Source organism: Ammospiza caudacuta, chromosome 15, assembly GCF_027887145.1.
Source record: "Ammospiza caudacuta isolate bAmmCau1 chromosome 15, bAmmCau1.pri, whole genome shotgun sequence".
NCBI classification, from domain to species: domain Eukaryota; kingdom Metazoa; phylum Chordata; class Aves; order Passeriformes; family Passerellidae; genus Ammospiza; species Ammospiza caudacuta.
The window spans coordinates 17,508,400-17,533,050 of record NC_080607.1 but is presented as its reverse complement, the minus strand read 5'-3'; the positions used below and the strand labels follow the sequence as shown (position 1 = coordinate 17,533,050).

At 50.2% G+C, this 24,651-nt stretch overlaps 3 protein-coding genes across 4 annotated transcripts; 2 read left to right on the top strand and 1 right to left on the bottom strand.

Moving 5' to 3' along the window:
• The first annotated feature begins 107 nt into the window (after positions 1 to 107).
• FAM210B (family with sequence similarity 210 member B) lies at positions 108 to 6,044 on the top strand. Its single transcript, XM_058814768.1, has 3 exons — positions 108 to 298; positions 2,079 to 2,251; positions 3,712 to 6,044. Exons 1-3 carry the CDS (start codon positions 170 to 172, stop codon positions 3,926 to 3,928), a joined length of 519 nt encoding a protein of 172 aa, XP_058670751.1. The 5' UTR covers positions 108 to 169; the 3' UTR covers positions 3,929 to 6,044.
• A 396-nt stretch (positions 6,045 to 6,440) lies between these two features.
• On the bottom strand, positions 6,441 to 11,562 carry AURKA (aurora kinase A). Of its 2 annotated transcripts, none has more exons than XM_058814722.1 (8): positions 11,334 to 11,562; positions 10,378 to 10,657; positions 9,791 to 9,866; positions 8,988 to 9,179; positions 8,623 to 8,761; positions 8,151 to 8,299; positions 7,441 to 7,615; positions 6,441 to 7,149 (listed from the first exon to the last, which is right to left on the bottom strand). In XM_058814722.1, exons 1-8 carry the CDS (start codon positions 11,385 to 11,387, stop codon positions 6,964 to 6,966), a joined length of 1,251 nt encoding a protein of 416 aa, XP_058670705.1. In that variant the 5' UTR covers positions 11,388 to 11,562; the 3' UTR covers positions 6,441 to 6,963. The 2 variants fall into 2 exon arrangements, with proteins under 2 accessions (XP_058670705.1, XP_058670706.1); XM_058814723.1 differs by having other exon boundaries at positions 11,329 to 11,517.
• A 395-nt stretch (positions 11,563 to 11,957) lies between these two features.
• Positions 11,958 to 23,263, top strand: CSTF1 (cleavage stimulation factor subunit 1). The gene is made up of 7 exons (XM_058814623.1): positions 11,958 to 12,624; positions 13,454 to 13,615; positions 14,265 to 14,460; positions 15,949 to 16,226; positions 17,668 to 17,865; positions 18,359 to 18,749; positions 21,876 to 23,263. Exons 1-7 carry the CDS (start codon positions 12,505 to 12,507, stop codon positions 22,133 to 22,135), a joined length of 1,605 nt encoding a protein of 534 aa, XP_058670606.1. The 5' UTR covers positions 11,958 to 12,504; the 3' UTR covers positions 22,136 to 23,263.
• The last annotated feature ends 1,388 nt before the right edge of the window (positions 23,264 to 24,651 follow it).

Below are 24,651 nucleotides of genomic sequence, written 5' to 3'. Positions count from 1 at the left end.
GAGTCCAGTGCCGGGCTGGCCACGGCCGGGACGAACCCGCTGTGCCACAGCACATATCCGCGCCTCGCCAACGCGAACGCTGCGGCTTTAAGGAGGCGGTCGGGGCGTGTGCCCGGCCCGTCATGCCGCTCGGGGGGCCGGGCCGCTGCCGTGTGCCGGCGGTGCCGCCATGTACCGCCTGTGCCGGCCGTCCCCGGTGCTGTCGCCGCTGCTGTCGCCGCTCCGCCTGCCCCGCTCCCCCTGCCCCGCCTGGGCCGCGCTGCCGCCGGGGCCGGGCCCGCGCCGCGCCCGCACCAAGGTACGTGAGGGCTGAGGGGCCGCCTGCCCGGCGGCGCTGAACGCCCCGATCTCACCCTGCTCCTCAGCTTTTCGGGGTGTATTTCAGTGTTTTTAACCTCAATCCCCTCTCCCAGCACCCATGGGATCAATAAATCGTGTTTATCTTGTTTTTGTGGGAGCTGGTTCGCACCTGCTGGTGGGCACGTTGGCAGTGTGAGCTTTATGTCTGCAGTGTAATTTGCAGCGTGGTTTCTGCTGCCTCGTTGTGAGGTGTGTTCTAGATGTGTTTTCATGCTTTGAATCGCCTGAATGATGCGAATAAAATCGGCTTTTTAGCTGAAATATTGTCGCAGAGTGACATGGAAATTGGCAGCGGCTTTACTTGCTAAGCTGGGCATTATTCCCTACGTGACTGCCCTGGGTACTCCAAATAATATCTCTTGAAATGGTTCTTTTTTAATGTTTTGCTTCAATACCATTCCTGGTGTGTGAGCCTGTGAATACAGGGGAATTGGAATGGACTTGAAAGATCAGAACAAACAATTTTTCAGTCCTTATGATCCATCCCAAAGACCCAGAGCTCATGCGTCACAAAAGAAAAATCTAAAGTTTTAAAACGACAAGAATCAGGATAAGCTAAGCTACACAATTTCCTGTTTCTGTGTTTGTATGACTTCCTGTCAAAATGAAATACAAAGTTACACAAATAATTACAAAAGATAAAAACAGCAAACAAATGTGGGGTTAGGGTTTGGGCGGGTGGTGTGCTTGCCTTGAGGGTTGTAAGACTGTCTTGTATGCTAATTTACACTCTTAGCAAGTGCAATAATTAATCAAGAATATTTTTCTTCGGGTTTGTATGCCTTGAAACCACAGTGGGACAGTGGTGGCAGGCACCTGGTGGCTCTACCTGTCCTGTGGTGGTGTCACATTGCCACAACTGCTGCTGAGCTCAGCTGGAAAGAAAGGACTCCTCTAATGTTTCCTGACTAATTAAGAGACAAATCCTGAGGTTTTTGTGGAAATGTTTTCTTCCTGTCAGTATTTCTTCTCTGGCGAGCATGGGGAGTTTCCCACACAACTGCCCTCCTTTGATTTCTTTTCAGATTGCTTTGGGATATGGCTTAGTACAAAGTTCTGCACTTGAAAGGTACCCAAATAGAAATCTATCAATGACTTCTGCTGTGACAAATATTTTCAGTGCAGCTGGGCGCTCCACACCAGCCCTGGCATGTCCCTGCAGTTGTTCCCTACATCGTAGCAACAGAGTTACTTGTGGCTGTCAACACTTGCAGTTCTCCCTTTGATCAGCTCATCCATTACGGGTGATTTAAAGGAACTTAAACTTTGGATCTCTTCCATCGGGGAGCTGTTGTGAGGTGGTACCAGGTGGGCTTGCAGTGCCCCTGGAACAAAGAGCTGTGCTCCGGGGAGTCACTGGGTGAAGCTGGGCAGTGGGTGGAAGCAAATAGCTCTCACACCTCAGTCTCATGGCTCCAGCCGCTGTCTGGGCGTGCCTTGGCACACATTGGGATCAAATAATCTGGTTTTAATTATGAAACCTGAATTGTGTAAGAATTTACACCAAGGTCAGTGCATTCCTTTGACAGGAATAGGTGGGAGAAGGGAGCTTGTCTGGGCTCTGCCACAGCATCTGCTGTGCTGATGTGCAGGAGCAGAAGTGAGTTTCTGTCTTCCCAAATCACTCTGTGTGCAAAACACTTCTTTCATAATTTCAGCTAACTGTAATATGATCTTTGCTTTATGCTAACAAATACTTCTAATTGTTTTCTTTTTAGGATGCAGCTGAGCCCCTCAAAAATGCAGCCACTGATCCCAGTGCTGAAAACAAGAAACTCAACAAATCCCAGCAGCTGAAGCAAGTTTTTAAAGAGTATGGTGCTGTAGGGGTTTCCTTCCATATTGGAATTTCCTTAGTATCTCTGGGAATCTTCTACCTGGCTGTGTCAAGGTGAGGTTTGTACAGCTGTCTGTCATCTCTAGATAGTGGTAAAAGTAAAATACATTTACCATTGTGCTCATCCCTGACAGGAGACAGGCACTTCATGCCTGTTGGACCTTCCCTCCTGCATTTTGAGTATGGATGGGTCCATAAATGGACCTGATCTCCCATCAGGCATGAGACAGCAGAGTTGTACATGGACATTTTGCACAGGTTCATCAGCAGGGAAAACAGCAGGCACAGCACCACCATAACTGACCAGGCAGAAAATGTATTTGTTCTGCAGATAGCTTTTATTCTTGTTTGGTCTGGGGAGATAGAGCCATGCAAAAGTTCTCTGGGGCTTAGAGATAAAGGTATTTTTCAGGGTGTTGAACACAGTTTGTGCAGTTGAAGTGCAGAAAATAACAGCCACTAGAAGAGGATTAGAGTGAAAATACAGGAGTCAGGTGGGGAATTGTGTGTGGCTTTGTTGGAATGCATGTTACACAAGGTATTCCAGCTGAGGAGACGGGAATGTGTTATTGCCCCAAACATTCCCTGCTGCTCATTCCTGACTCCAGTGGGAATAGGTGAATGCCTCATTTCTCCTGTTTACTACACTGTGGCACAGGGTGACAACATTTTTTTTCCTTCAGGTATGGTTGAATCCCTGATGAAATCTGCTATGTCTGTATTAATGAATTTGGTGGATAATGCCTATTTGAGCTCCTTAACACCTCCTTCAATTGGTAGATTTTAGACAATTTGTCATTTTGTAACACTAAGCCTACCAGCAGATACCTCAGGTGGTTTGTGCTTAGATGATACATTTCCCCAAGACGCAGAATATAGTTTAATATAAATTTGGGAAGATGAAATTCCAACAGAGATTCACAGTAACTCTTTAAAAATCACTTTGCAGAGAAACTTCATCTCTAAAGGCTGAGTAGGAATGTGACACATGAAGCTTTGTGAACAAACCCCCAGCAGTTTGTATTTTTAATCCTAACCTAAAGCAGCGTCTCTGCAGCAGCGTGGACCTGAGCACAGTGCTCATGGGCTCTGCCACAGCATCTGCTGTGCTGATGGGGAGGAGCAGAAGTGAGTTTGTCTTCCCAAATCATTCTATGTGCAAGACACTTCTTTCATAATTTCTGCTAAGTGTAATATAGATTCACAGTAACTCTTTAAGAATCACTGCAGAGAAGCTCCATCTCCAAAGGCTGAGTAGAACCATGATGCATGAACCCTTGTGAGCAAAGCCCCAGCAGTTCATCTTTTTAGTCCTAACCTAAAGCAGCATCTCCTCTCTGCAAACTTCACTTAAGTTACTTCACAGTAACTCTTTAAGAATCACTGCAGAGAAACTTCATCTCTGAAGGCTGAGTAGAGGCGTGACACGTGAGCCTTTATGAGCAGACCCCCAACAGTTTGTATTTTTGTATTTTTCATGCTAACCTAAAGCAGCACCTCCTCTGTCTCCGCAGCGGCGTGGACATGAGCGCGGTGCTGCTGAAGCTGGGTTTCAGCGAGGCCTCTCTGCAGTCCCGGATGGCAGCTGGCACCAGCACCTTCGTGCTGGCCTATGCTGTGCACAAGCTCTTCGCCCCCGTGCGCATCAGCATCACCGTGGTGTCCGTGCCCCTCGTGGTGCGCGCCTGCCGCAAGGCCGGCCTCTTCAAACCCCCTGCCTCGAGCCCCTGAGCCCCTGGCCGGCCTCTTCAAACCCCCTGCCTCGAGCCCCTGAGCCCCTGGCCGGCCTCTTCAAACCCCCTGCCTCCAGCCCCTGGCCAGCCTCTTCAAACCCCCTGCCTCCAGCCCCTGAGCCCCTGGCCGGCCTCTTCAAACCCCCTGCCTCCAGCCCCTGAGCCCCTGGCCGGCCTCTTCAAACCCCCTGCCTCCAGCCCCTGAGCCCCTGGCCGGCCTCTTCAAACCCCCTGCCTCCAGCCCCTGAGCCTCTGCCCGGCCTCTTCAAACCCCCTGCCTTGAGCCCCTGAACTCCTGAGCCTCTGGCCGGGCTCTTCAAACCCCCTGCCTCCAGCCCCTGAGCCCCTGGCCGGCCTCTTCAAACCCCCTGCCTCCAGTCCCTGAGCCCCTGGCCTGCTCTCCAGGGCAGCCACACAGCTCTGCAGGGCAAACGTTTCTTTCAAAGACTGCTCTGGGTTCAGGTCGATCTCATCTTGGTTTCTCACTTGTTCCTTCAGGTAAATGTCACTGTGAAAAGTGCTGTCCTTGTCTCCTGTCCCTTTTGCTGCTTATTCTTAGGACAAACCTGTTCAAATGGGAATATAAATGCTTGACAGTGAGCACAGTTCTGGGTCTTTATAAGCCAGCTTTTGAGCCTTTTTCTTTCTTTTAAAAACAGTCATAGCTTTCATTTATTGCTGTGTAGCTGAGAAACTGAGTCTCTTGCTAGCAGAATAAACAAAATCTCACTAGATGGGTACTTCTCTTGATAAGGGTAGGTATTGGAATCTAAAGTAGCAGGGTGTTTCTTTTGTTAGAAGAGGCTTTTGTTATAGCCCTTCTTGCAGTACAACACAGGCACTGAACTGACTTCAGTAGGAGCACCCACATGGAAAATTATTGCAGTCATACTTGGTTTAGGCACAATAGGTGAAGCACTGTTCTGAAACTATGTGTATTGCTTCCATAGTCCAAGATTTTATTGTTTGAAAATGTGCTGGCTGGGAGCCAGCCTTACTAAAGTCCCTTTGTTTTTAAATGTCTATAGACTCAGAAGAAACCCTGAGCCTACTGGGATCAATGTAACCAGAATTACCCATGTGAACGTACTCCAAACAGCATCAGGGCAGAAAGGAGCTGGGGGTTTTTAATAGTTTGAGATCTGGCTTTGTACTGGAAACACTTTTTAACTGCAAACATTCCAATTCCCAGCTTCCCAGGAAGAATTCCTGTGCTTTGGGCTGAGACTGGTGAATGTAGCAATGAGGGGGCTTTGCCTTTCCTTATGGGGGGGATACTGTGGTGTTAGAATGTAGTTACAGGGGTGGATATCCACGTTCCACTCAAGCTGCAGCCTGATCCTACAACTGATAAATTATTGTCACACTGGGGTAGGCCTGTGCTGCTGTGAGAGCCTGAGCAAGAGCTGGGGCTCTTTGGGACCTGCTGCCTGCTCCTTTCTGAGTTCTCTCTGTGCTTGCACTCACCCCAAGGTGGCTCTGACAGATCTGATTATGCAAAACTCTGATTTAAGTAAAATAGCAGGAAAATAGTCCAAAATAGCTTTCTAGTTTTGCTAAAATTTAGTGAATAGAGGAAGAAAGGGTGGAGTTTTGATAAGAGCTGGCTGAGGGAAGAAGAAGGAGCAAATAACTTCTTGTTATGAGCAGCCTCTTGCCTCCCCTCAGCCAGAACATTAAATTGCACCTTAACTCCTTCCCCCCCCAGAAATGCCCAGGTTTCATATGGATCAAGGATAAGAATTCCAAAATAACTCCAAGGCAGCCTTGTTTACTTCAGTTAGAATAATTTCTGAGAAAGATGCTTTGTCTTAAATGTAATAAGGAAGGAATATTCAAAGTTTTTTCAAAATCATAGAAGGCACCCAGCACTAGAGTTTTCTTCTATAAAGAAACAGCTTCATATAAATTGTGGCCAGAATTCTGATTACTTTTGTGGTTGTATAAACTACTGGCAGTTTGTTTAGATGAAGATTTTTGCAAAGTATATTTTAAATTAATTTGAGAATATATTTTGAATTCTGGAATCCTTGCTTGTAGAAGGATCATTTTTTAAAACTGTTTGTAAAATAGCAAAGTCTTATTCTGAAAAGACAATAAATTGCTTTCTCTTAGTTTGCTTTAAGTGTTTTCCTGGAAAAGAGTTGGCATTGATTTTGGTGGCAAGGGGCCTGACCCTTGGTGCATTTTAAGGAGTGTCCTATAAACATCTGGTCTTGCTATTTGCTGTTACCCAACATAATCTGGAAGTACTTCTGAGAGAAAGGGCTGGAAAATGTTTGAATAAATTAATTGGAAAAAGGACAGAGCAGGCCAAGCTCTCAATAAACCAAGCAGGTGAAGTAGCAGCACATTTGGTACTTACCTTGCACCCCTAAAGTGGGGCTGTGGGATGGTCAATGACTGTGTGGCACCAGCACTTTGAGCTTGCCTTCTGACAGAGGTGGGAATTCTACTTTGGGAATTCACCCCTGGGAGCAGCAGCTCAGCTGTGCTGGTGCTGACCAGGCAGTGCCACAAGGAAGCTCACCCTGCTGGATGCAGTATAACAAGTCTTTATTTTACAAAGTGAGTGCTCACATTTAAAACTAGAGACAAAACCAATTGCCACATCATTTTTGGAACACTTGAAAAAGGCATTCAGCTCAGTTGCAGGTTACACCACAGGTTACACCCTGAGCAGCCCAGGGAGGGAGGAGCAGGCATCTCCAGGATATTGCACTGTTCCAAAACCAGAACAACTTCCTCGTGGTGGAACAACAACCATTTCAGCACAAGAGCCTCCAACAGCTTCGTACTTACCCCAGCAAACTGGCCCACATGGAACTGGTTCCAAGTACATGAAATATTCCACAAGCTCCAGAGAAAAGTCAAATAATTTTATGCTGCAATTCGAGTTTAAGACACCAGCCAACCCAAGGATTTGCATCCCAATTGCCACTAGATTCCAAGACCTGCTTTTCCTATTGTAAGCATTACAGTAGTCACAGTACAGGGCTCCTCTTGTCCATCCCACAAGTCACCCTCCTCAAGCTATGTTTTGGAGGGGGCAGCACCATCACTCTTCCTGCTGGTGGGAGTCTTGGTGGAGTTTGCTGTGATCCAGGGATGGAGCAGCACATCCTTCAGGGGCAGCCGATGGAAGGGGTTGTGCTTCAGGAGCTTGGAAATTAAATCCCTTGCACCTTCTGTTACAAATGGAGGAAACTTGAATTCCACCTAGGGAAAAAAGGACATTAAAAATGATGCAAAAGTTCTTTAGCAATAACCAAATGATAGAACCAAAGGGCTCTATCCAAATTACCCCTTGAAAGCTGTGCCAGCCTTGTAAGCTGTGCACTTTCTGCCTATTGCTAAAATAATTTCATTATAACCCCATACAAGCTTCTCACTGCTTGTGAAAGTATTTGTATATTCTTGTGTTTGTCTTCATTATGCTTCAGAGTTTGCTGAAACCCTTCTAGAACTAAAAGCATGGCCCAGCTAATCCAGATAAGCACTGGCACTTACCCTGGAAATAGCTCTGTAGGTTTCTTGATAGGTTTTTGTTTCAAAAGGTGGTTTCCCTACAAGGAACTCGTAGCACAGAACTCCCAGGCTCCAAATATCCACCTTTTCATCATGTGTTCTTCCCTCAATCATTTCAGGAGGTAGGTAGTCAAGTGTCCCACAGAGAGTTGTTCTCCTGAAGAAAAGTCCAAGTTAATTATTGATTAAGATAATTAGAGGATATATTTCAAGAGCCAGATAAGAAGTAATGCTGGTAATCATCTGTACCTCAGCACCACCCAGAACAGCTGGGAAAGAAAAGCCAGCAGGGCATTTTCTACTTCTCCTGAAAGTATCTCAGTCCCTGCAATCAGTCAGTCCTAGCTCCTTTCTTCATCCCACATGCTAGAACAAACCTGTTCCTCCCTTCTAGGGTGCAATTTCCCACTGTCTCAGCAATAACCAAATTGCCAGAATAATGTTTGAGTCCAAGTGCAGGTTTGCCATCTCAGAGACCACGGTAACCCAACACCAACGTTCCTCTGAGGGTCAGCAAGGTTTGAACTAAAACCCAGGATAACAACCCTCTGTCACACCAGGTGCCTGTCAGGCCCTTTGTCACAGCAGCATTTCCCCAGGATTTCAGAAGCTCCCAGGTACCTCCCTTCCACAGCTGTGTGACAGAACTGACTCTACAGAAGGTTTCAGTGCACAAGAGAGTGAATTCTCACCTAGAGGATGGAGCATGCACAGACCACCCAAAGTCAGCAATTTTTAACTCTCCATTGGACCCCAGCAGCAAGTTCTCTGGCTTGATGTCCCTGTGGATCACACGCTTGGAGTGACAGTACGAGAGGGCATCTGCCAGTTCTGTGATGTACTGGGTGCAGAAAGAACAGCCTTTAAGCCACAATCTTTAAGATACTGTCACCTGAGTTTATCTGGCTGCAGCACAGCCTTTTAACCCATAATTATAATTTTTAGTCAAAGCAATTATTCCTTAACCCTTAACAGGCTTTGCCTTGCAATATTAAACAATTCTGAACATAAATTCTTGCACAGCCCTACGTCTCCCCAGTGATTCCCTGCCCAGATGCCAACCAGCAGCTAAGGAATCTCAGTTCCCCCAGAACTGAAGGGCTGGCTCTGTCCTGCAGAGATCCCAGACACAAGAGGAATGGAGAGGAAGCTGGAACAACCTACAGTAGCAGTTCTTTGCTCATCAAACTTGGTGAGCCTCTGGAGCTCCCTGTAGACCTCCCCACGAGGTGCATGCTCCAGGATCAGGTAGACTCTTGTCACATCATGGAAGTAGCCATATAATCTGAGAATGTTGGGGTGCCTGCAAAGAGATTTCAGTGTTCTTCTGAACCAGGTGTTTGTCCAAAACCTTTAATTTCCCTGTCCTGCTCCCCCCACTTCCAAGGCAAGCACAGGAATTTCAGCTCATCCATGTTCCTTCAGTTCACAACACACAAAATTTTATCGTAAAGAAATCTTATCATAATGAAGGTTACTTTGTTTATTTGCATGCAAAGAAAGCAGAGTAAATAGCCACTAAACCTTACCTAAGGTGAGACTGTATTTCCACTTCTCTTCGCAGCTGATGCTCCACACCAGCCTCCTCAAGCTGTGTTTTAAAGAGCACTTTCAGTGCAAGAATGAATTTGCTCTGTTTTTCACGTGCCAGGTACACATTCCCAAATTTTCCTTTCCCCAGAGGACGACCAATTTCAAAATCATCAAGAGACCACTGTCTTCTGCAAGAGGAAAGTTAAAAGTTGGAGTTGTGTTGGCTTTGACTCAGATTTACAGTTTACAACATTCCTGTTCAAAAGATGTTAGGTGCTCTAAACTAAATTTTAGTCTTTATGAAAACACCAAGAGAATGAAGGCATTGAGATTTCAAAAGGAAGTTCTGAAAGCTATTTTCTTCCCTCCTGAGGCTTCTGCAGACACTGCACCAACCACACTAGAACAAAATGAAGACTGTTTACCAAGCTGGGCTCTTTAGATACTCCTAACCCAGACGCATCACCAGGGCATGGCAAAACAACCTAAAGTTGCCATAAACAAATCCAGCTTCATCCCAAGTTAGCCTGCAGCCTCCTGCCCAGATGAAGGAGGTTTTGTTTTCAGGAGCACATCTCGTGATTGGGGCAGAGCTATCAGTGCTCTCTCTCCCCTGGGATGAGCTACTCTGCATTTAGCCCAAAGTTTTCTTTAGATTACAGCCAAGTCCTTGCTCCTGGCAATTACCAGGTCAAAGGCTGCTTTCCTTGTGTGTGCCTGCAGTGTGGGGGTCACCAGGCTCCAGAGCAAAGGAGCTCCAGCAGGGCTCAGTTATCTAGAGGTTAGGCACAGAACTTACTTTTTAGTCTCTTCACTTTTCTTATTGGTCTCTTCAGTTTTCTGTTTTGAGGTGTTTTCTCCTTCAGGATTCTGTGCTGTGTACAGAGAAGGAAATCAATTCATGAACCAGACCCATGGGAACACCTCTAACCCCTGAGCATCATCTGGAGCAGCTTTTAGAATCCTTTCCATGACAATTTAAGCAACCTAGCACAGCTGACTGCTGGGAAACAAACAGCCCTAGCAAAATGCAACTTAAAAAGCTTTCTGAGCATAAAAACCCATTAATTCTTTCCCCTCCCCAAACAAAAGTATCCTTGTGCATGAATCTTGGAGAACCTGTGAGGTCTCAATGCAAATTACATTAACTCCCATCTGGCTGTTGAGCACCTGGAAGTTTTTAACACCATATTGGCTCTAACTGGTTAATTCAGAGATAAATTCACAGGGATGGTGCAGCAACACCCGAGGCGAACCATGTGCTGCTCTTCTGTTTGGGGGCACCACCAAGAGCTTCCCTCCAGGACTGTCCCTGGATCAGCAGCAGCTTTAGGAGCATCCTGAGTGTCACAGCTGGGCTCACAGGGAAATCACCCTCGCAATTACCAGGTGCTGCAGCCTGTGGAGGTTTCTCACTGCTCTTGCTGGCAGCCTGAGGTCTCACAGTGGCCTGCTGGGGCGCTTTGGGCCGGGGCTGCTGCGCTGTTTTGTTGCTGGGTGGTTTTTGGGCTGTCAGTGCAGGTTTTTGGGGCTGCACGGGGACTCTCTGGGCGAAGTTTGCAGGACACAGAACTCGGGCCGGAGCTCCACTGGTGAGTGAGCGGCTCTGGGATGAGTGCTGTGACACAGGGACACGTTTGGGGGCATCCCCGATGGGATTGGTGACCTTCAGAGAGAAAGGAGAACGTGTTAATTGTGCAGCAGCACAGCAGAACCTTCACAGCCCCACTCAGGATGGCAAAACCACACAAAAGCACTTCAACAGAAACACTAAAAAACATGCATTGAGTAGTTAATTAAAAGGAAATTTTGCTTATGCTATTCAAAAACTTACCAGGCCTATTTAGTTTTATTTAAACTAGTCAGACAGTGTCTGTATTTCTAAATGTCCATTTTCTAAATGGAAAAAAAGACACAAATCAGGGTGATCTTGAGCACTGCTGCACATGTGTATCCACAGTAACGTTTGCACAGTGCTTGCTTTTAGAAACTGTATCTAAAACAATTTGATTATACACATGCACTTTCTCTTTAAGGGCTCTTAAATACTTATAATATAAAGAAGATTTCCCCATATAATAAGATATGCTAACATTAACAGTAATTTTTAAAAACCAGCTATGGGTTGTTTTCTCTAGGTGAAAGCTACTGAAAGACAAATTACTAGTTTGAAACCTGTAATTATTATGAAACAGGGAGAAACAAACCCAAAAAGTAAAAACTAAAGACCACCCCTAGAACAGACCAGAATTTTAATGGCAAACTCCCAGGCATGGAGACCAAGGGTGCAGCAGAGGAAGCTCTCAGGAAGAGGCACACAAACCGCGTATTTCGCACCATACCTTGGCAGCGCGGCCTGGGTACGCGGCGTGGTTCTCCTTCATGTTCCTGTCCATAGCGCCAGAGCGGGAGCGGCCCGTGCGGCTCGGGCTGAGGGCGAGAGGGGCTCGGTGAGCGGAGCACAGGGAATCCGGGTCCCTTATCGATTACCACTCGTTATCGACAGTGGGCCGGGATCGATTCCCCCTGCCCGCCCCACGCTGCCGCGGAGCCGCCGCCGCCTCAGGGCCGCCGGAGCTGTTTGAATTCAAACTGCCGCGCCTTAAATACCCCTTTAAACCCCCGCCGCCCGCCATTGGCCGCGCTCCCGCGGCCCGCGCACGCTGATTGGCTCATCCCGGGGGCGGCCCGCCCGCCCATTGGCTGCCGGACGCGCTCCGCCGCGTCGCGAGGGGCGCACGAGCCGCGCCCGCCCCTCGGCCGGCGTTGTCGCCGCGCGGCGCGTTACGCACTTTGCGTAGCGCCGCTCCCCCCGGCGCGCGCCGCCCGCGCACTTCCCGCCGGCCGAGCTGCCGCTTCCGCTACGCAAATCGCGTAACGCGCCGCGCTCCCACCTGTGGCCGCCGCCGCCTCCGCTCCGCTCCGCGCCCGGGAGCGCCGCCAGGTCAGTCCCGCTGCCGCCAGACTCCCCCCGAGACACCCCTGTCCACCCCCGGGCCAAACCGGGGAGCGGCGCTGCTGCCACCGCGCGTGGGGCCGAGCGCGAGCGGGGCCATTGTGTGGGTGCCCCCCCGGACGGGCCGAGCAGGGCCGGAGCCTCCCGGTGCGTCCCGGCCGAGCGGCCCCGGGCAGCGCCACGTGCCGCCAGCGCTGCGGGCCGAGCGCCAAGCGCCGAGGCACCGCCCGGGCCGGACCCCTCGCACCGCAGCCCCCGGCAGCGCCCAGAGCCGCGCGGCTCCCGAGGGGACGCCGGGACAGCGGGAGCGCGGCCGGTCAGCGAACGCGGCCCGCGAGCAGCGCAGCGAGCGCGGCGTGAGGCGCCGCCTGCCCGGAGCCCGCGGGTCCCTGCGAGGCGCCGCGGAGCGAGGAAACTCCAGCCGGCGCTCGGGGCTCGCGAAGAACTGCGATCCAAGGGAACTTTTCAGTGTCTCCGCGGTGCTGAAAACAAGAGCGAAGGAGAGCCTGGTTGTGTGTGTTGGTGTTTACAAGTGGTTCAGGATAGGTAAAAAGAAGATGTCGGGTCGCCGTGTCGCTGCAGCGTGTGACAGACGACAGCTGCCCCGGGGCATGGGGAGCATGGCAGCCCCGCTGCTCGACCCGCGCCCGCTCCGGCTGCCCTTTCTCGAGGCTGACGTGAGTAGCACTCGGGGAGGGGACGGTTTGCCTGGGGACGGGGCCGGGCCGGGCAGCAGCGCCAGCCGCTTCATTCCCAGCCCGTTCACGTCGCCGTGTTTGGGATCCGGGGTCTGGCGGAAGCGGCGCTCCGGAGCTTTGCGGCTGCGACACAAAAGAAGCCCCGGGCTCCCCCCGCGCCCGCTGGGGGCCGGGCCAGCGCCGCTCCCCCGCCCGCGGTCCCGCCCCGAGCGCGGCTCTGCGGCCTCCGCCAGGGCCCCGCTGCCCCCGGAAGGGGAACGTGGATGGACCCTCGGGATCCCCGGAAGGGGACGAATGGGGAGAGCGACCCCCGGGATCCCTGGAAAGGAGAATGGGGAGCGGGACCCCCGCAGGGGCCGGAATGGAGAGAAGGGACCCCCGGAAGGGGCGAAATGGCGAGAGGGGCCCCCAGGACCCCCGGAAGGGGGAACGGCGAGAAGGACCCCGGGATCGCCATCGCGGCGAGGGGGGCGGAATAGGGATCGGGGTCCACAAAGCGGGGTCGGGGTCCACAAAGCGGGGTCGGGGATCGGGACCCCCAGAGCGGGAACGGGGATCGAGGCCCCTCAAAGTGGGGTTGGGGATGGGGGTCCCCAAAGCGGCGTCGGGGTCCCTGGAGCGGGGTTGAGGATGGGGGTCCCCAAAACGGGATCGAGGCCCCCAAAGCGGGGTCGGGGTCCCCAAAACGGGACCGGGGTCCCCGCGGTTTCGCCCCCGTCCCCCATCCCGGGGGGCTCCCGCCTCCCGCACGTGACGCGGGGGGTGTGGCGCTCACGTGACGCCGCCCCGTTGTGTCGCCCCCCCCAAGAGCCGCCTCCCATCGATGTGCGGGCGCTCGATGCAGCAGCCTTCGCGGAGGAGCGTCCTGCGAGCCCGGCCGCCCCCGCCGCTGCCGCCGCCGCCGCTCGATGCGCTCCGCGCTCCCGCCGCCATCTTAGGGGCAGAGCGCGGGCGGCAGAAGGAAGGCTCGGTACGTACCGGCACCGCCGGGGCCGCCCGCCCGCGGCTCCGGCACCGCCCGCGCGGGGCCGCGGCCCCTCCGCGCCAGCGGGAGGGCGGGGAGGGCGCGGGGCGGGCGGCGGGCCCGGCGCGGCGCTGGGCTGTGCTGTCCTGCGCGCCCCGTGCATCCATCCATCGGAGCCCGGGCCCGCCGGCAGCACCGGCGGCTCCGCTGGCACATGCTGCCGGCTCTGCTCCGCTCAGCACGGCCCGCCTCGGTGTGTGGGCCAGGTTTGCATTGACACAGAAAACAAGCGCAACAGGTTTTTTCTTCCCTTTTCCCCCTCTTACCTCCCCCTTTTCCTCTCATTTTTCTCCCTTTTCTCCTCTCTCTTTTTCCTCTCTTCTTCTCTGTCTTCCTCCCCATCTCCCTTCTTTTCCTCCGTTTCCTCCTGCTTCTTCCTCCCCCTGCTCCCTTTTCCTTCCCTTTCTCCCACCTTTTCTTCACCCTTTCCTCTTCTTTCTTTCCCTTTTCCCTCCTCTTTCTCCACACTGTCCTCTCCCCATCTCTGCTCTCCACCAAAACCACAGCAGTATTTAGTGCCTGCCCTGAGGTTTGTTCCAAGGTTCTGGTGGTTTCATGCAACTCTCTTGTATGTGATTTCTGTTCTTCATTCCAGGCCCCCCCAAGGCAGTCCCTGCTCACAATGTATAGGACAAAAGTCAGTTTGAAAGACCGCCAGCAACTTTACAAACTGATAATTAGCCAGCTGCTCTATGATGGATACATCAACATTGCCAATGGCTTGATAAATGAGATCAAACCACAGTCTGTGTGTGCACCCTCTGAACAACTGCTGCACCTAATTAAGTTAGGTAAGCTGGAATCAAAAGCTGACATGAAAGTCTAGTTTCTAATTCCCCAGTGCATTAAGAGGTTGGTGTCACTGCAAAGACACCTTTGATGCAAAGGTGGTGTCTGGTAATAGCACAGCACTTGTACATCTGGTACAACCTTGGCCTCTGTGGGGTTTGAAGGGCATTCCTGTTTCATTACCAACAAACCAGATCCCTGAGTGCTGCCCAAATCTGTTTGGACTCCTCTAAGGACACTCAGGATTCTGGGTGTCTTCTGAAAACATCCCAGTGAATGGGGTCACTGAGCCCCCAGATCTGAGGGAAGATCACACCCTCACAGTTCTGCTGACTTCAGAAAGAAATAATTCCAATCTGGCTGTTCCTGACAGTGTCGGAGAGGGAGCAAGTCCTTCCATTGGCAATCTCTGCTGGCTTTTATAGATCAGTCCCCAGGGAACAGCTGCACACTCTGGGGTCTCAGCAGGGCTGTCACCTGCTGTCTCCCTGTGCTTCCTCTGGAAGTGCCACAGTGTGGGGAGAACAGGGGAACCCCTGAGCTGCTCTTGGAACAAGCTGGCCAAATCCTGGAAGAGCTCTGGCCATGACACCATGTGTAACTCAACTGGTTCTGCTGCCTGAACTAGCTGAGTTCTGAGGGTATGAATCTGTGAAGCTTTGTGTCTGTTTGAAATGCAAATTCTAGACATGAAAGAAGCAAAAAGATCACCACTGGGCTGAAAACTCTTGTATCTGCCCTGTTGCCTCTTCCAGTGCTGAACTCTGGTCTGTAGCTGCATCCTGGAAATAAAGATAAAAGTCTGGGAAGTGGGCTTGGACACCAGCAAGCTTTTCCCTTGCAGTGCAGGGATCGTTTGGCTTCAGAGTAATTAAATAGGAAAAGAATCAGTAAATACTTTGGGTTTTATACTTTAAAACTCACGTAATAAGGGTTGGAGCTTGTTGCTCCTCTGTGACCAGAGGCCTGTGACTGATGGTCAGTGCATTTATCAGCACTTCCCAATCTGATAAATCCCCAGAGCATTGATTGATCAGCCCTTCCTAATCCTGACTGGGGTATTCCCAGAGCATTGATCGGCACTTCCCAGTCCTCACTGGGGTATTCCAGACCATTGATCAGCCTTTCCCAGTCCTTACTGGGGTATTCCCAGACCATTGATCAGCCTTTCCCAGTCCTTACTGGGGTATTCCAGACCATTGATCAGCACTTCCCAGTCCTCACTGGGGTATTCCCAGACCATTGATCAGCCTTTCCCAGTCCTCACTGGGGTATTCCCAGACCATTGATCAGCCTTTCCCAGTCCTCACTGGGGCACTCCCAGAGCTCGTGAGGAGCTGTGCCTGCTCCAGCCCAGCTGTCCCTCCCTCCTCCCCAGAGCTGTGGGACCCAACCCGCTCTGCCAGCTCAGCTCTCCCCCCAGGGCTGCCTTTCCCAGGAGCGTGGCAGGCTCTGAGGAGCAGTGCTGAGTGCCACCCTGCTGTCCCCAGGCATGGAGAACGATGACAGCGCCGTGCAGTACGCCATCGGCCGCTCAGACACCGTGGCGCCGGGCACCGGCATCGACCTGGAGTTCGATGCTGACGTGCAGACCATGTCCCCTGAGGCCTCTGAGTACGAGACCTGCTACGTGACATCCCACAAGGGACCCTGCCGCGTGGCCACCTACAGCAGGGACGGGCAGCTGATAGCCACGGGCTCGGCCGACGCCTCCATCAAGATCCTGGACACCGAGAGGATGCTGGCCAAGAGCGCCATGCCCATCGAGGTGAGGGCTTGTACCATGATTGGAACTGTGTTCATGCCGTGCCCATCGAGGTGAGGGCTTGTACCATGATTGGAACTGTGTTCATGCCGTGCCCATCGAGGTGAGGGCTTGTACCAGGCTGGGAATTGTGTGTGTGCCATGCCCATCGAGGTGAGGGCTTGTACCATGATTGGATTGTGTTCATGCCATGCCCATCGAGGTGAGGGCTTGTACCATGATTGGAATTGCGTTCATGCCGTGCCCATCGAGGTGAGGGCTTGTACCATGATTGGATTGCGTTCATGCCGTGCCCATCGAGGTGAGGGCTTGTACCATGATTGGATTGCGTTCATGCCGTGCCCATCGAGGTGAGGGCTTGTACCATGATTGGAATTGCGTTCATGCCGTGCCCATCGAGGTGAGGGCTTGTACCATGATTGGATTGTGTTCATGCCATGCCCATCGAGGTGAGGGCTTGTACCAGGCTGGGAATTGTGTGTGTGCCACGCCCATCGAGGTGAGGGCTTGTACCAGGCTGGGAATTGTGTCCGTGCCATGCCCATTGAAATAATGAGTTGTAATCAATTGAAATCCTGTCCATGCCATGTCCATTGGGATAATGGGTTGTAATCACTTCTGGCATCCTATCCATGCCATGCCCATTGGGATAATGAATTGTAATCAATTGGAATCCCATTCATGCTATGCCCATTGGGATAATGGATTGTAATCACTTTTGGGAGTTCTCTCCATTTCATATCTGTACCTTGTGGCTGCCTCAGTGGGTTGGACTAAATACCTGTCTCAGCATATTCCCTACTTCAGCAGCTGCTCATAAAGTCCCTTTGAAGGAGGAAGAACCAGAGCAAGGACATGGTGTCACCCCTGGCAGCAGGGAGAGAGCTGAGCCAGGAGTGGCTTCTGCTGGGTGCCGATGGTGGCTGTAATGTCTGAGCACAGTTCATGTAAAACCCACCTGTGGCCTTGTAGCCCCCCTGGCCACCTGTGTTTTCTCTGGGTATTTCAGAACTGTTTCACACATTGCTTTGCTTTATCTTTCTCCAAGGCAGTTATCAGGTGGCAATGAAAAGTGAGACTTTTTGCACAGAGCACACCAGATTCTCAGCAGAGAGCTGCAGGTTTGGTGCAGCTTCTCTTGATTCTTCCCAGCAGTCAGTGTTTTGCTTTGGGCTGTTTATGAAGGTGATGTTTTCTTGCACCAGTTGTCTGCTACTGAAGTAGTTTGTCCTTGAGCCAAGTTGTTTTGACCTTCATAAAGACACAAGGATCTTATTTGTTGACATATAAAGGGCCTTCAGATAACCAAGGGAGCAGATTGTGTGCCTGCTTGTGTCAGAGAGGAGCTGCTGTTCAGCCACTCTGGCAAGCCTAAAACCTACTTTTCCTGTCAGAAAGCTGCTTTATTTTCCAAGAGCAGCAACATGTTGAGTGTTGTTTGTAGGTGATGATGAATGAGACAGCCCAGCAGAACATGGAGAACCACCCGGTGATCCGGACTCTGTACGATCACGTGGATGAGGTGACGTGTTTGGCTTTCCACCCAACAGAACAGATCCTGGCTTCTGGCTCAAGGGACTACACACTTAAATTGTTTGATTATTCAAAGCCTTCTGCCAAAAGAGCCTTCAAGTACATCCAGGTGAGACGCTGCTCAGAGCAGGCACAGCTCAGATGTCTGAGTGCTGAGGTGGTGTGGGCTGGGCTGTGCCTCAGGTTATCAGGGGTGCAGGAGCACACAGGAACAGCATTTGCAGAGCTTACAGAGATTGTGTCTTGATACTGTGCATCATGGACACTTGTATTTAAGAACAGAACCTGCCAGATTTTTATTCATTAGACCAACTCTAATCTGAATTGACTTGGAAGTCAGTTCTGTTATCTGTGATTTGGAGGAGCATTTGGGATTAGGTGTTGGGCTTGGGGAGGGTGATATCCTAAAATCAGGGGGCACTGCAGGCTGCTCTAGGACAGAAACAGTGCAGCCAGGAGCAGCCTGTCATTTCAATCCCACAGGAAACATTTTCCATTTTCTGCTGATAATTCCAGAAGGTTTTTTAGCACTTTACCAGCACCAACCCTTCCAGCTGAGCTTTTTCCCCTCCTCACCTCGCCGTGTGTTTCTAACCCCACAGGAAGCAGAGATGTTACGCTCCATTTCTTTCCACCCTTCTGGGGATTTCATCCTGGTGGGGACCCAGCACCCAACCCTTCGTCTGTACGACATCAACACCTTCCAGTGCTTCGTGTCCTGCAACCCCCAGGACCAGCACACGGACGCCATCTGCTCCGTCAACTACAACGCCAGCGCCAACATGTACGTGACAGGCAGCAAGGATGGCTGCATCAAACTCTGGGATGGGGTCTCCAACCGCTGCATCACCACCTTTGAGAAGGCACACGATGGAGCTGAAGTCTGTTCTGCTATTTTTTCCAAAAATTCCAAGTATATTTTGTCCAGTGGGAAAGACTCTGTGGCAAAGCTCTGGGAGATATCCACTGGGCGGACGCTGGTGAAATACACAGGTATGTGGCAGGTGACCTTCCAGACACCTTCTTTTCCAGGTGCTGAGCTGTGGCAGGGCTGGAAATACTGTCAGAAAATAATAATTCCTAAAGGCAATGGAGAAACTGCTGCTTTGAGAATAAATTGCCCAGGATTTTTAAAAATATTTCCATTAGACCAATTCCAGAAGAGAAGCTTGAAGCTTCTCTGTATCAGTGTACAAATATTTCAGTCTGAGTAGATTTTGGAGAATTTTCTGACATCATTTTTCACTCCATTATTCTGGAGGGAAGTTATCACTGAATTGGGGAAAAATAAGAAGAAACACTGAGGCTACTTCAGGGCAGTTGATTTAACCATTAACTCTGTGGCTCTGTAGCCATGGCAGTGCTCTGAAATGTACCTGCAGCTGGTTTGTTCCCTTTTTTGTGTATTTTTCCCCAGGGATGCAGTTGTGTGCAAGGTACTCTGACAGTGCCATGCCTGGATCTCAGCAGGATTTAGGGAATGATGAAGGCTGTGGAAGCTTTGCATGTGACAGCAGCTGTGTGAGAGGCTTTGGGGTCAAGCACTGAGGTGCTTAAGCAGTAGGAGCACAAAAGATGCTGGAAATGGAAATGGTGTGTGTCATCTTTTGGGGTTTGCAGGTCCCTGTTTGCAGTCAGCTCTGCTGGGAGCAGCCAGCAGGGAGCAGCACCTTCCCGGGAAACCTGCAGGATCCCAGGAGGGTCTGTGGGAAACACTCTTTATCTGAGGGCATGGCCCCTGTGCTGTGTGAGAAACACACTGAAAGGTCCTCAAGGATTGTCAGGCTCTCTGGGTTCTCCTCTCCTTGGTCACAGCTGAAAGCCTCATGCAGAAATACCAGGCAGAAATACTCCTAGGTAAAGGATTGGACATGGCGCAGCTGGAGAAGGTATTCCTTCTGTCCCCTTAGGAATTTTAGCATATATACATGGATAGCAGGAGGAATTTCCCCCTGGAAAGGGTGGTCAGGGGCTGCCCAGGGAGGTATGGAGGTATCCAGGGAACACCTGGAGATGGCACTCGGTGCTCTGGTGACAAGGTGGGGATGGGGCTCAGGCTGGACCCAAATCTTTCTGGTCCTGTGACACAACTACCAAAGAATATTTGTTACTGCACCACCTGTTGCTTGTGGAAGTGGTTGAACAGCAGAGAAAATTGATAGAAAATTGATGCTTAGGGAAAATGACTCACAGATGTGGTGGTGTTCATAGGGGTCCCAGGACGAGGGAAGAGATGAGAATCTTGACTCCGTGTTTCAGAAGGCTGGTTTATTATTTTATGATATATATTATATTAAAAGAGAATGATGTATTATATTAAAGGAGAATGATGTATTAAAACTCTACTAAAAGAATAGAAGAAAGGATTTCATCAGAAGGCTAGCAAGGAATAGAAAGGAATGATAAAATCTTGTGACTCTCAGAGAGTCCGAGCCAGCTGGACTGTGATTGGCCATTAATTAAAAACAACCACGTGAGACCAATCAAAGATGTACCTGTCGCATTCCACAGCAGTGGATAATCATTATTTATATTTCATTTCTGAATTAATTTCTCCTCTCAGCTTCTCAGGAGAAAGAATTTTTCATAAAATACATCTGTGACACATAGCTATGAAAACTCCTAACCCCCTGTTGTGCTGTGTGTGTATAGAACATGTCTGTGACACACATGTGTGAAAACTCCTAACGCCCCTGTTGTGCTGTGTGTGTATAGAACATGTCTGTGACACACATGTGTGAAATCTCCTAACCCGCGCTGTGCCGTGTGTGTATAAAATACATCCATGACACACATGTATGGAAACTCCTAACGCCCCTGTTGTGCTGTGTGTGTATAAAATACATCCATGACACATGTATGAAATCTCCTAACCCCCGCTGTGCCATGTGTGTATAAAATACATCCATGACACAAATGTATGAAATCTCCTAACGCCCCTGTTGTGCCGTGTGTGTATAAAATACATCCATGACACACATGTATGAAATCTCCTAACCCCCATTGTGCCGTGTGTGTATAAAATACATCCATGACACACATGTATGAAATCTCCTAACCCCCATTGTGCCGTGTGTGTATAAAATACATCCATGACACACATGTATGAAAGCTCCTAACCCCCGCTGTGCCGTGTGTGTATAAAATACATCCATGACACAAATGTATGGAAACTCCTAACGCCCCTGTTGTGCTGTGTGTGTATAAAATACATCCATGACACACATGTATGAAATCTCCTAACCCCCATTGTGCGGTGTGTGTGTAAAATACATCCATGACACACATGTATGAAAGCTCCTAACCCCCATTGTGCTGTGTGTGTATAAAATACATCCATGACACACATGTATGAAAGCTCCTAACCCCCATTGTGCCGTGTGTGTATAAAATACATCCATGACACACATGTATGAAAGCTCCTAACCCCCATTGTGCTGTGTGTGTATAAAATACATCCATGACACAAATGTATGGAAACTCCTAACGCCGCTGTTGTGCTGTGTGTGTATAAAATACATCCATGACACATGTATGAAATCTCCTAACCCCCTGTTGTGCCGTGTGTGTATAAAATACATCCATGACACACATGTATGAAATCTCCTAACCCGCGCTGTGCCGTGTGTGTATAAAATACATCCATGACACACATGTATGAAATCTCCTAACCCCTGCTGTGCCGTGTGTGTATAAAATACATCCATGACACACATGTATGAAATCTCCTAACCCCCATTGTGCCGTGTGTGTATAAAATACATCCATGACACACACGTATGAAATCTCCTAACCCCCATTGTGCCGTGTGTGTATAAAATACATCCATGACACACATGTATGAAATCTCCTAACCCCTGCTGTGCCGTGTGTGTATAAAATACATCCATGACACACGTATGAAAGCTCCTAACCCCCATTGTGCCGTGTGTGTATAAAATACATCCATGACACATGTATGAAATCTCCTAACCCCCATTGTGCCGTGTGTGTATAAAATACATCCATGACACACATGTATGAAATCTCCTAACCCCTGCTGTGCCGTGTGTGTATAAAATACATCCATGACACACATGTATGAAATCTCCTAACCCGCGCTGTGCCGTGTGTGCTCAGGTGCAGGTCTGAGCGGGCGCCAGGTGCACAGGACTCAGGCTGTGTTCAACCACACGGAGGACTACGTGCTGCTGCCCGACGAGCGCACCATCAGCCTGTGCTGCTGGGACTCGCGCACGGCCGAGCGCAGGAACCTGCTGTCGCTGGGCCACAACAGCATCGTGCGCTGCATCGTGCACTCGCCCACCAACCCCGGCTTCATGACCTGCAGCGACGACTACCGCGCCAGGTTCTGGTACAGGAGATCCACCACGGACTGAGGCGGCTCTGCGGTGCTGGCCCGCTGGGATTCTGTCACGCCCGGCAGGAAATGGCAAATATTGAGACTTTGCACCCCACGCTAATTTTTTTTATTAGCGTGCGTGGTTTAATTTTTGTAAGTCGTCTCTAATTGTACTGAAGGAGGGGGTGGAGGATGAAATGATCCTGGCAGGAAGGGCTAAGCTTGTTCCCCTGCCTGGAATCACACACGTGATAATGGGACTGTGTCCTGCTCAGAAGGAGCCGGTTCTGCTCTGTGTTGTGTCTGTGCAATCCCTCTGAACTCTGGCAGAGAAGAGATCACACAAAGAGCGGCAGAACTTGGTGTAGAAACTTTAACAAAGCCTTAAGCTGCCTTCAGCCACAATTCATTATTTGTAAAGCTCTGGTTTGTATCCTTCAGTCTGGGGTTTTGGTGAATTCTTTTGTGTTTTTTGTTTCTTGGCCGAGTAGGCCTGCAGTTCTGAGTTGTGCCATAAGAATTCAAACAGGATTTTCAATTGTTTAGATGAATTCAAGAAATGGTCTTCTAGTTCTCGTGTTAAAGTCAGACTTCATCTCATCCTCTTCTGAATTTATCTTAACAAGTGGGACCTCAGAGTGAATTCCTAATAGTTTTAAGGAATATCCACATTGCAATTAAATGTGACAGTGCTGCTGCAAGTGAAAATAATTTTGCCTTAGAGACCTTTAATATCCTCTCAAAGAAAGAAACCTGTGCATCTGAATTTTTGTTTGTGTACCTCAGAAATGTCACTGTTTCATTTGACTGAGAAATCTTTATCTATGTCTTACACAGCGCTTCAATGACATTCTTTTTTAATTAGTCACAAACCCAGTGCCCATTGTTGAGAAACTGTGCTTAAAACTTCTCCAAGTTGGAAAATTCTCTACTTATTCTCCCAGAGATCTGCCTGAGCAGAGCCTTAAATTTGTTTTTTGAGGCCTCCTCGTGCAGAACTCCTGGGCATCACAGCTGGGAGGCTCCTTGGGTCAGAGCTCAGCACTTGCCTTGGTGAGGGTTGTGAAATTGAGGTGGTTCTTGCTGCTGGATTAACTTCCATTATGACACTGAGGAATTGTCAAGGGCTGGTGAGGGTACAGGTTTTGTCTGTATTTAAATAAAGATTGCCTTTTAAAAAGCTCTTTGATACATAAAGAGGGAATTGTGTTTGTTTTCTGTATAACAAATGAGAAATGGTCAAATATGGGAGGCTGGGGCTTGGGGACTTGGGAATGATGCATTTGTTGTGTTCCACCTGAATCAGGTACAGACTCGAGATGTAGAATGTGGGAGATTTTTATTTAAATAATGAAATTTAATTTTCTCTTGAAAGCTCCCTCTATGCAGAACATTTCTGAGGCTGGATCCTCTTTGCTCCTGCTCTGCCTCTGTGTTCTGAGCCTTCAGGGGCAGTGGTGCCGAGGGATGGTGGTGCTGGTGCCTTTTTGGTGGGGCAACAGGAGAGGCAGAGCTGGGGGCAGGGAAAGGGAAGTCCTGGCACAGTCACTGAGGCGTGATGTGGGATGGGTGGCAGCAGTGGCTTTTTTAGTTTTGGAGTGCCACCTTTTTAATTCTGCTGAAGCACCTGTCTGTAATTCATGCACTTGTTACTGGTGTTTGGAATCTGCTTTTACCACCCTCTTTTTGTGGTTTATGTGTTGAAGCACCGCTGTGGCTGTGAACTGGGGGAGCTCTCACCTCAAGTTTCCGTAGCTCTGGGGGCTTGAACTCACAGGGCAAGAGCAAAAAGTCACTTCTATAACACAAAACCATCCTGCCATTGGTACCCCACTGCCTTTCCATATCCTGGGCATCCTCCTGAGGCCACGAGGTTGTTGGAGAAAGAAGGGCTGGGAAAAACAGCTAATCCTGTTGAGGGAGAAAACCCCAGGGTGAAATTCAGTGTGCAAGGCCAGGCTGGATGGGCTTGGGACAGCCTGCTCTGCTGGAAGGTGTCCCTGCCCATGGAATGAGGTGGTCCCTGAGCCCCTTGCAAGCCAAAGCATTCCCTGACTCTGGGAACACCTTTCCTGTGTGACTCTGGAGGTGCCAGGAATTGCTGATGCTCCTGCTCCTCATGCTGTGAGAGCTGAGACTGCCTGGAAAGCCGGAGGAGCTGCAGTGGAATCCTGCCCTTATCAGGGCTGTGCAGCTCCTCAGTGTGCCACGGCCCTGCTCTCACTGCTGCAAAAGAGGAAACAGGAGCCCGGGCAGAGGGCTCACACTTCCCACTGCTCAACTGCGACAAGCTGCTGCAGGGAGACCAAGGAAAATCCCGCTTGACACGGCGCTTTCTTACTTCAGTCGCCAAAAGGGCTTTTCTTGGGTTTTATTCTGCCCTCCTTTCATCTCTGCTGTCTCAGATATTATCTCACATGAGCAGCTTGTCTGCAGGCTGTGAGTGCTGCTAGGGCAGAGCTGTCAGATGGACTTTGCTGAGGGGAGTTCCCCACACGGGCACGGCTCGAGGGTCCCCATCCCTCTGGTTCCTCTGGCTCTCCGTGCTGCTCC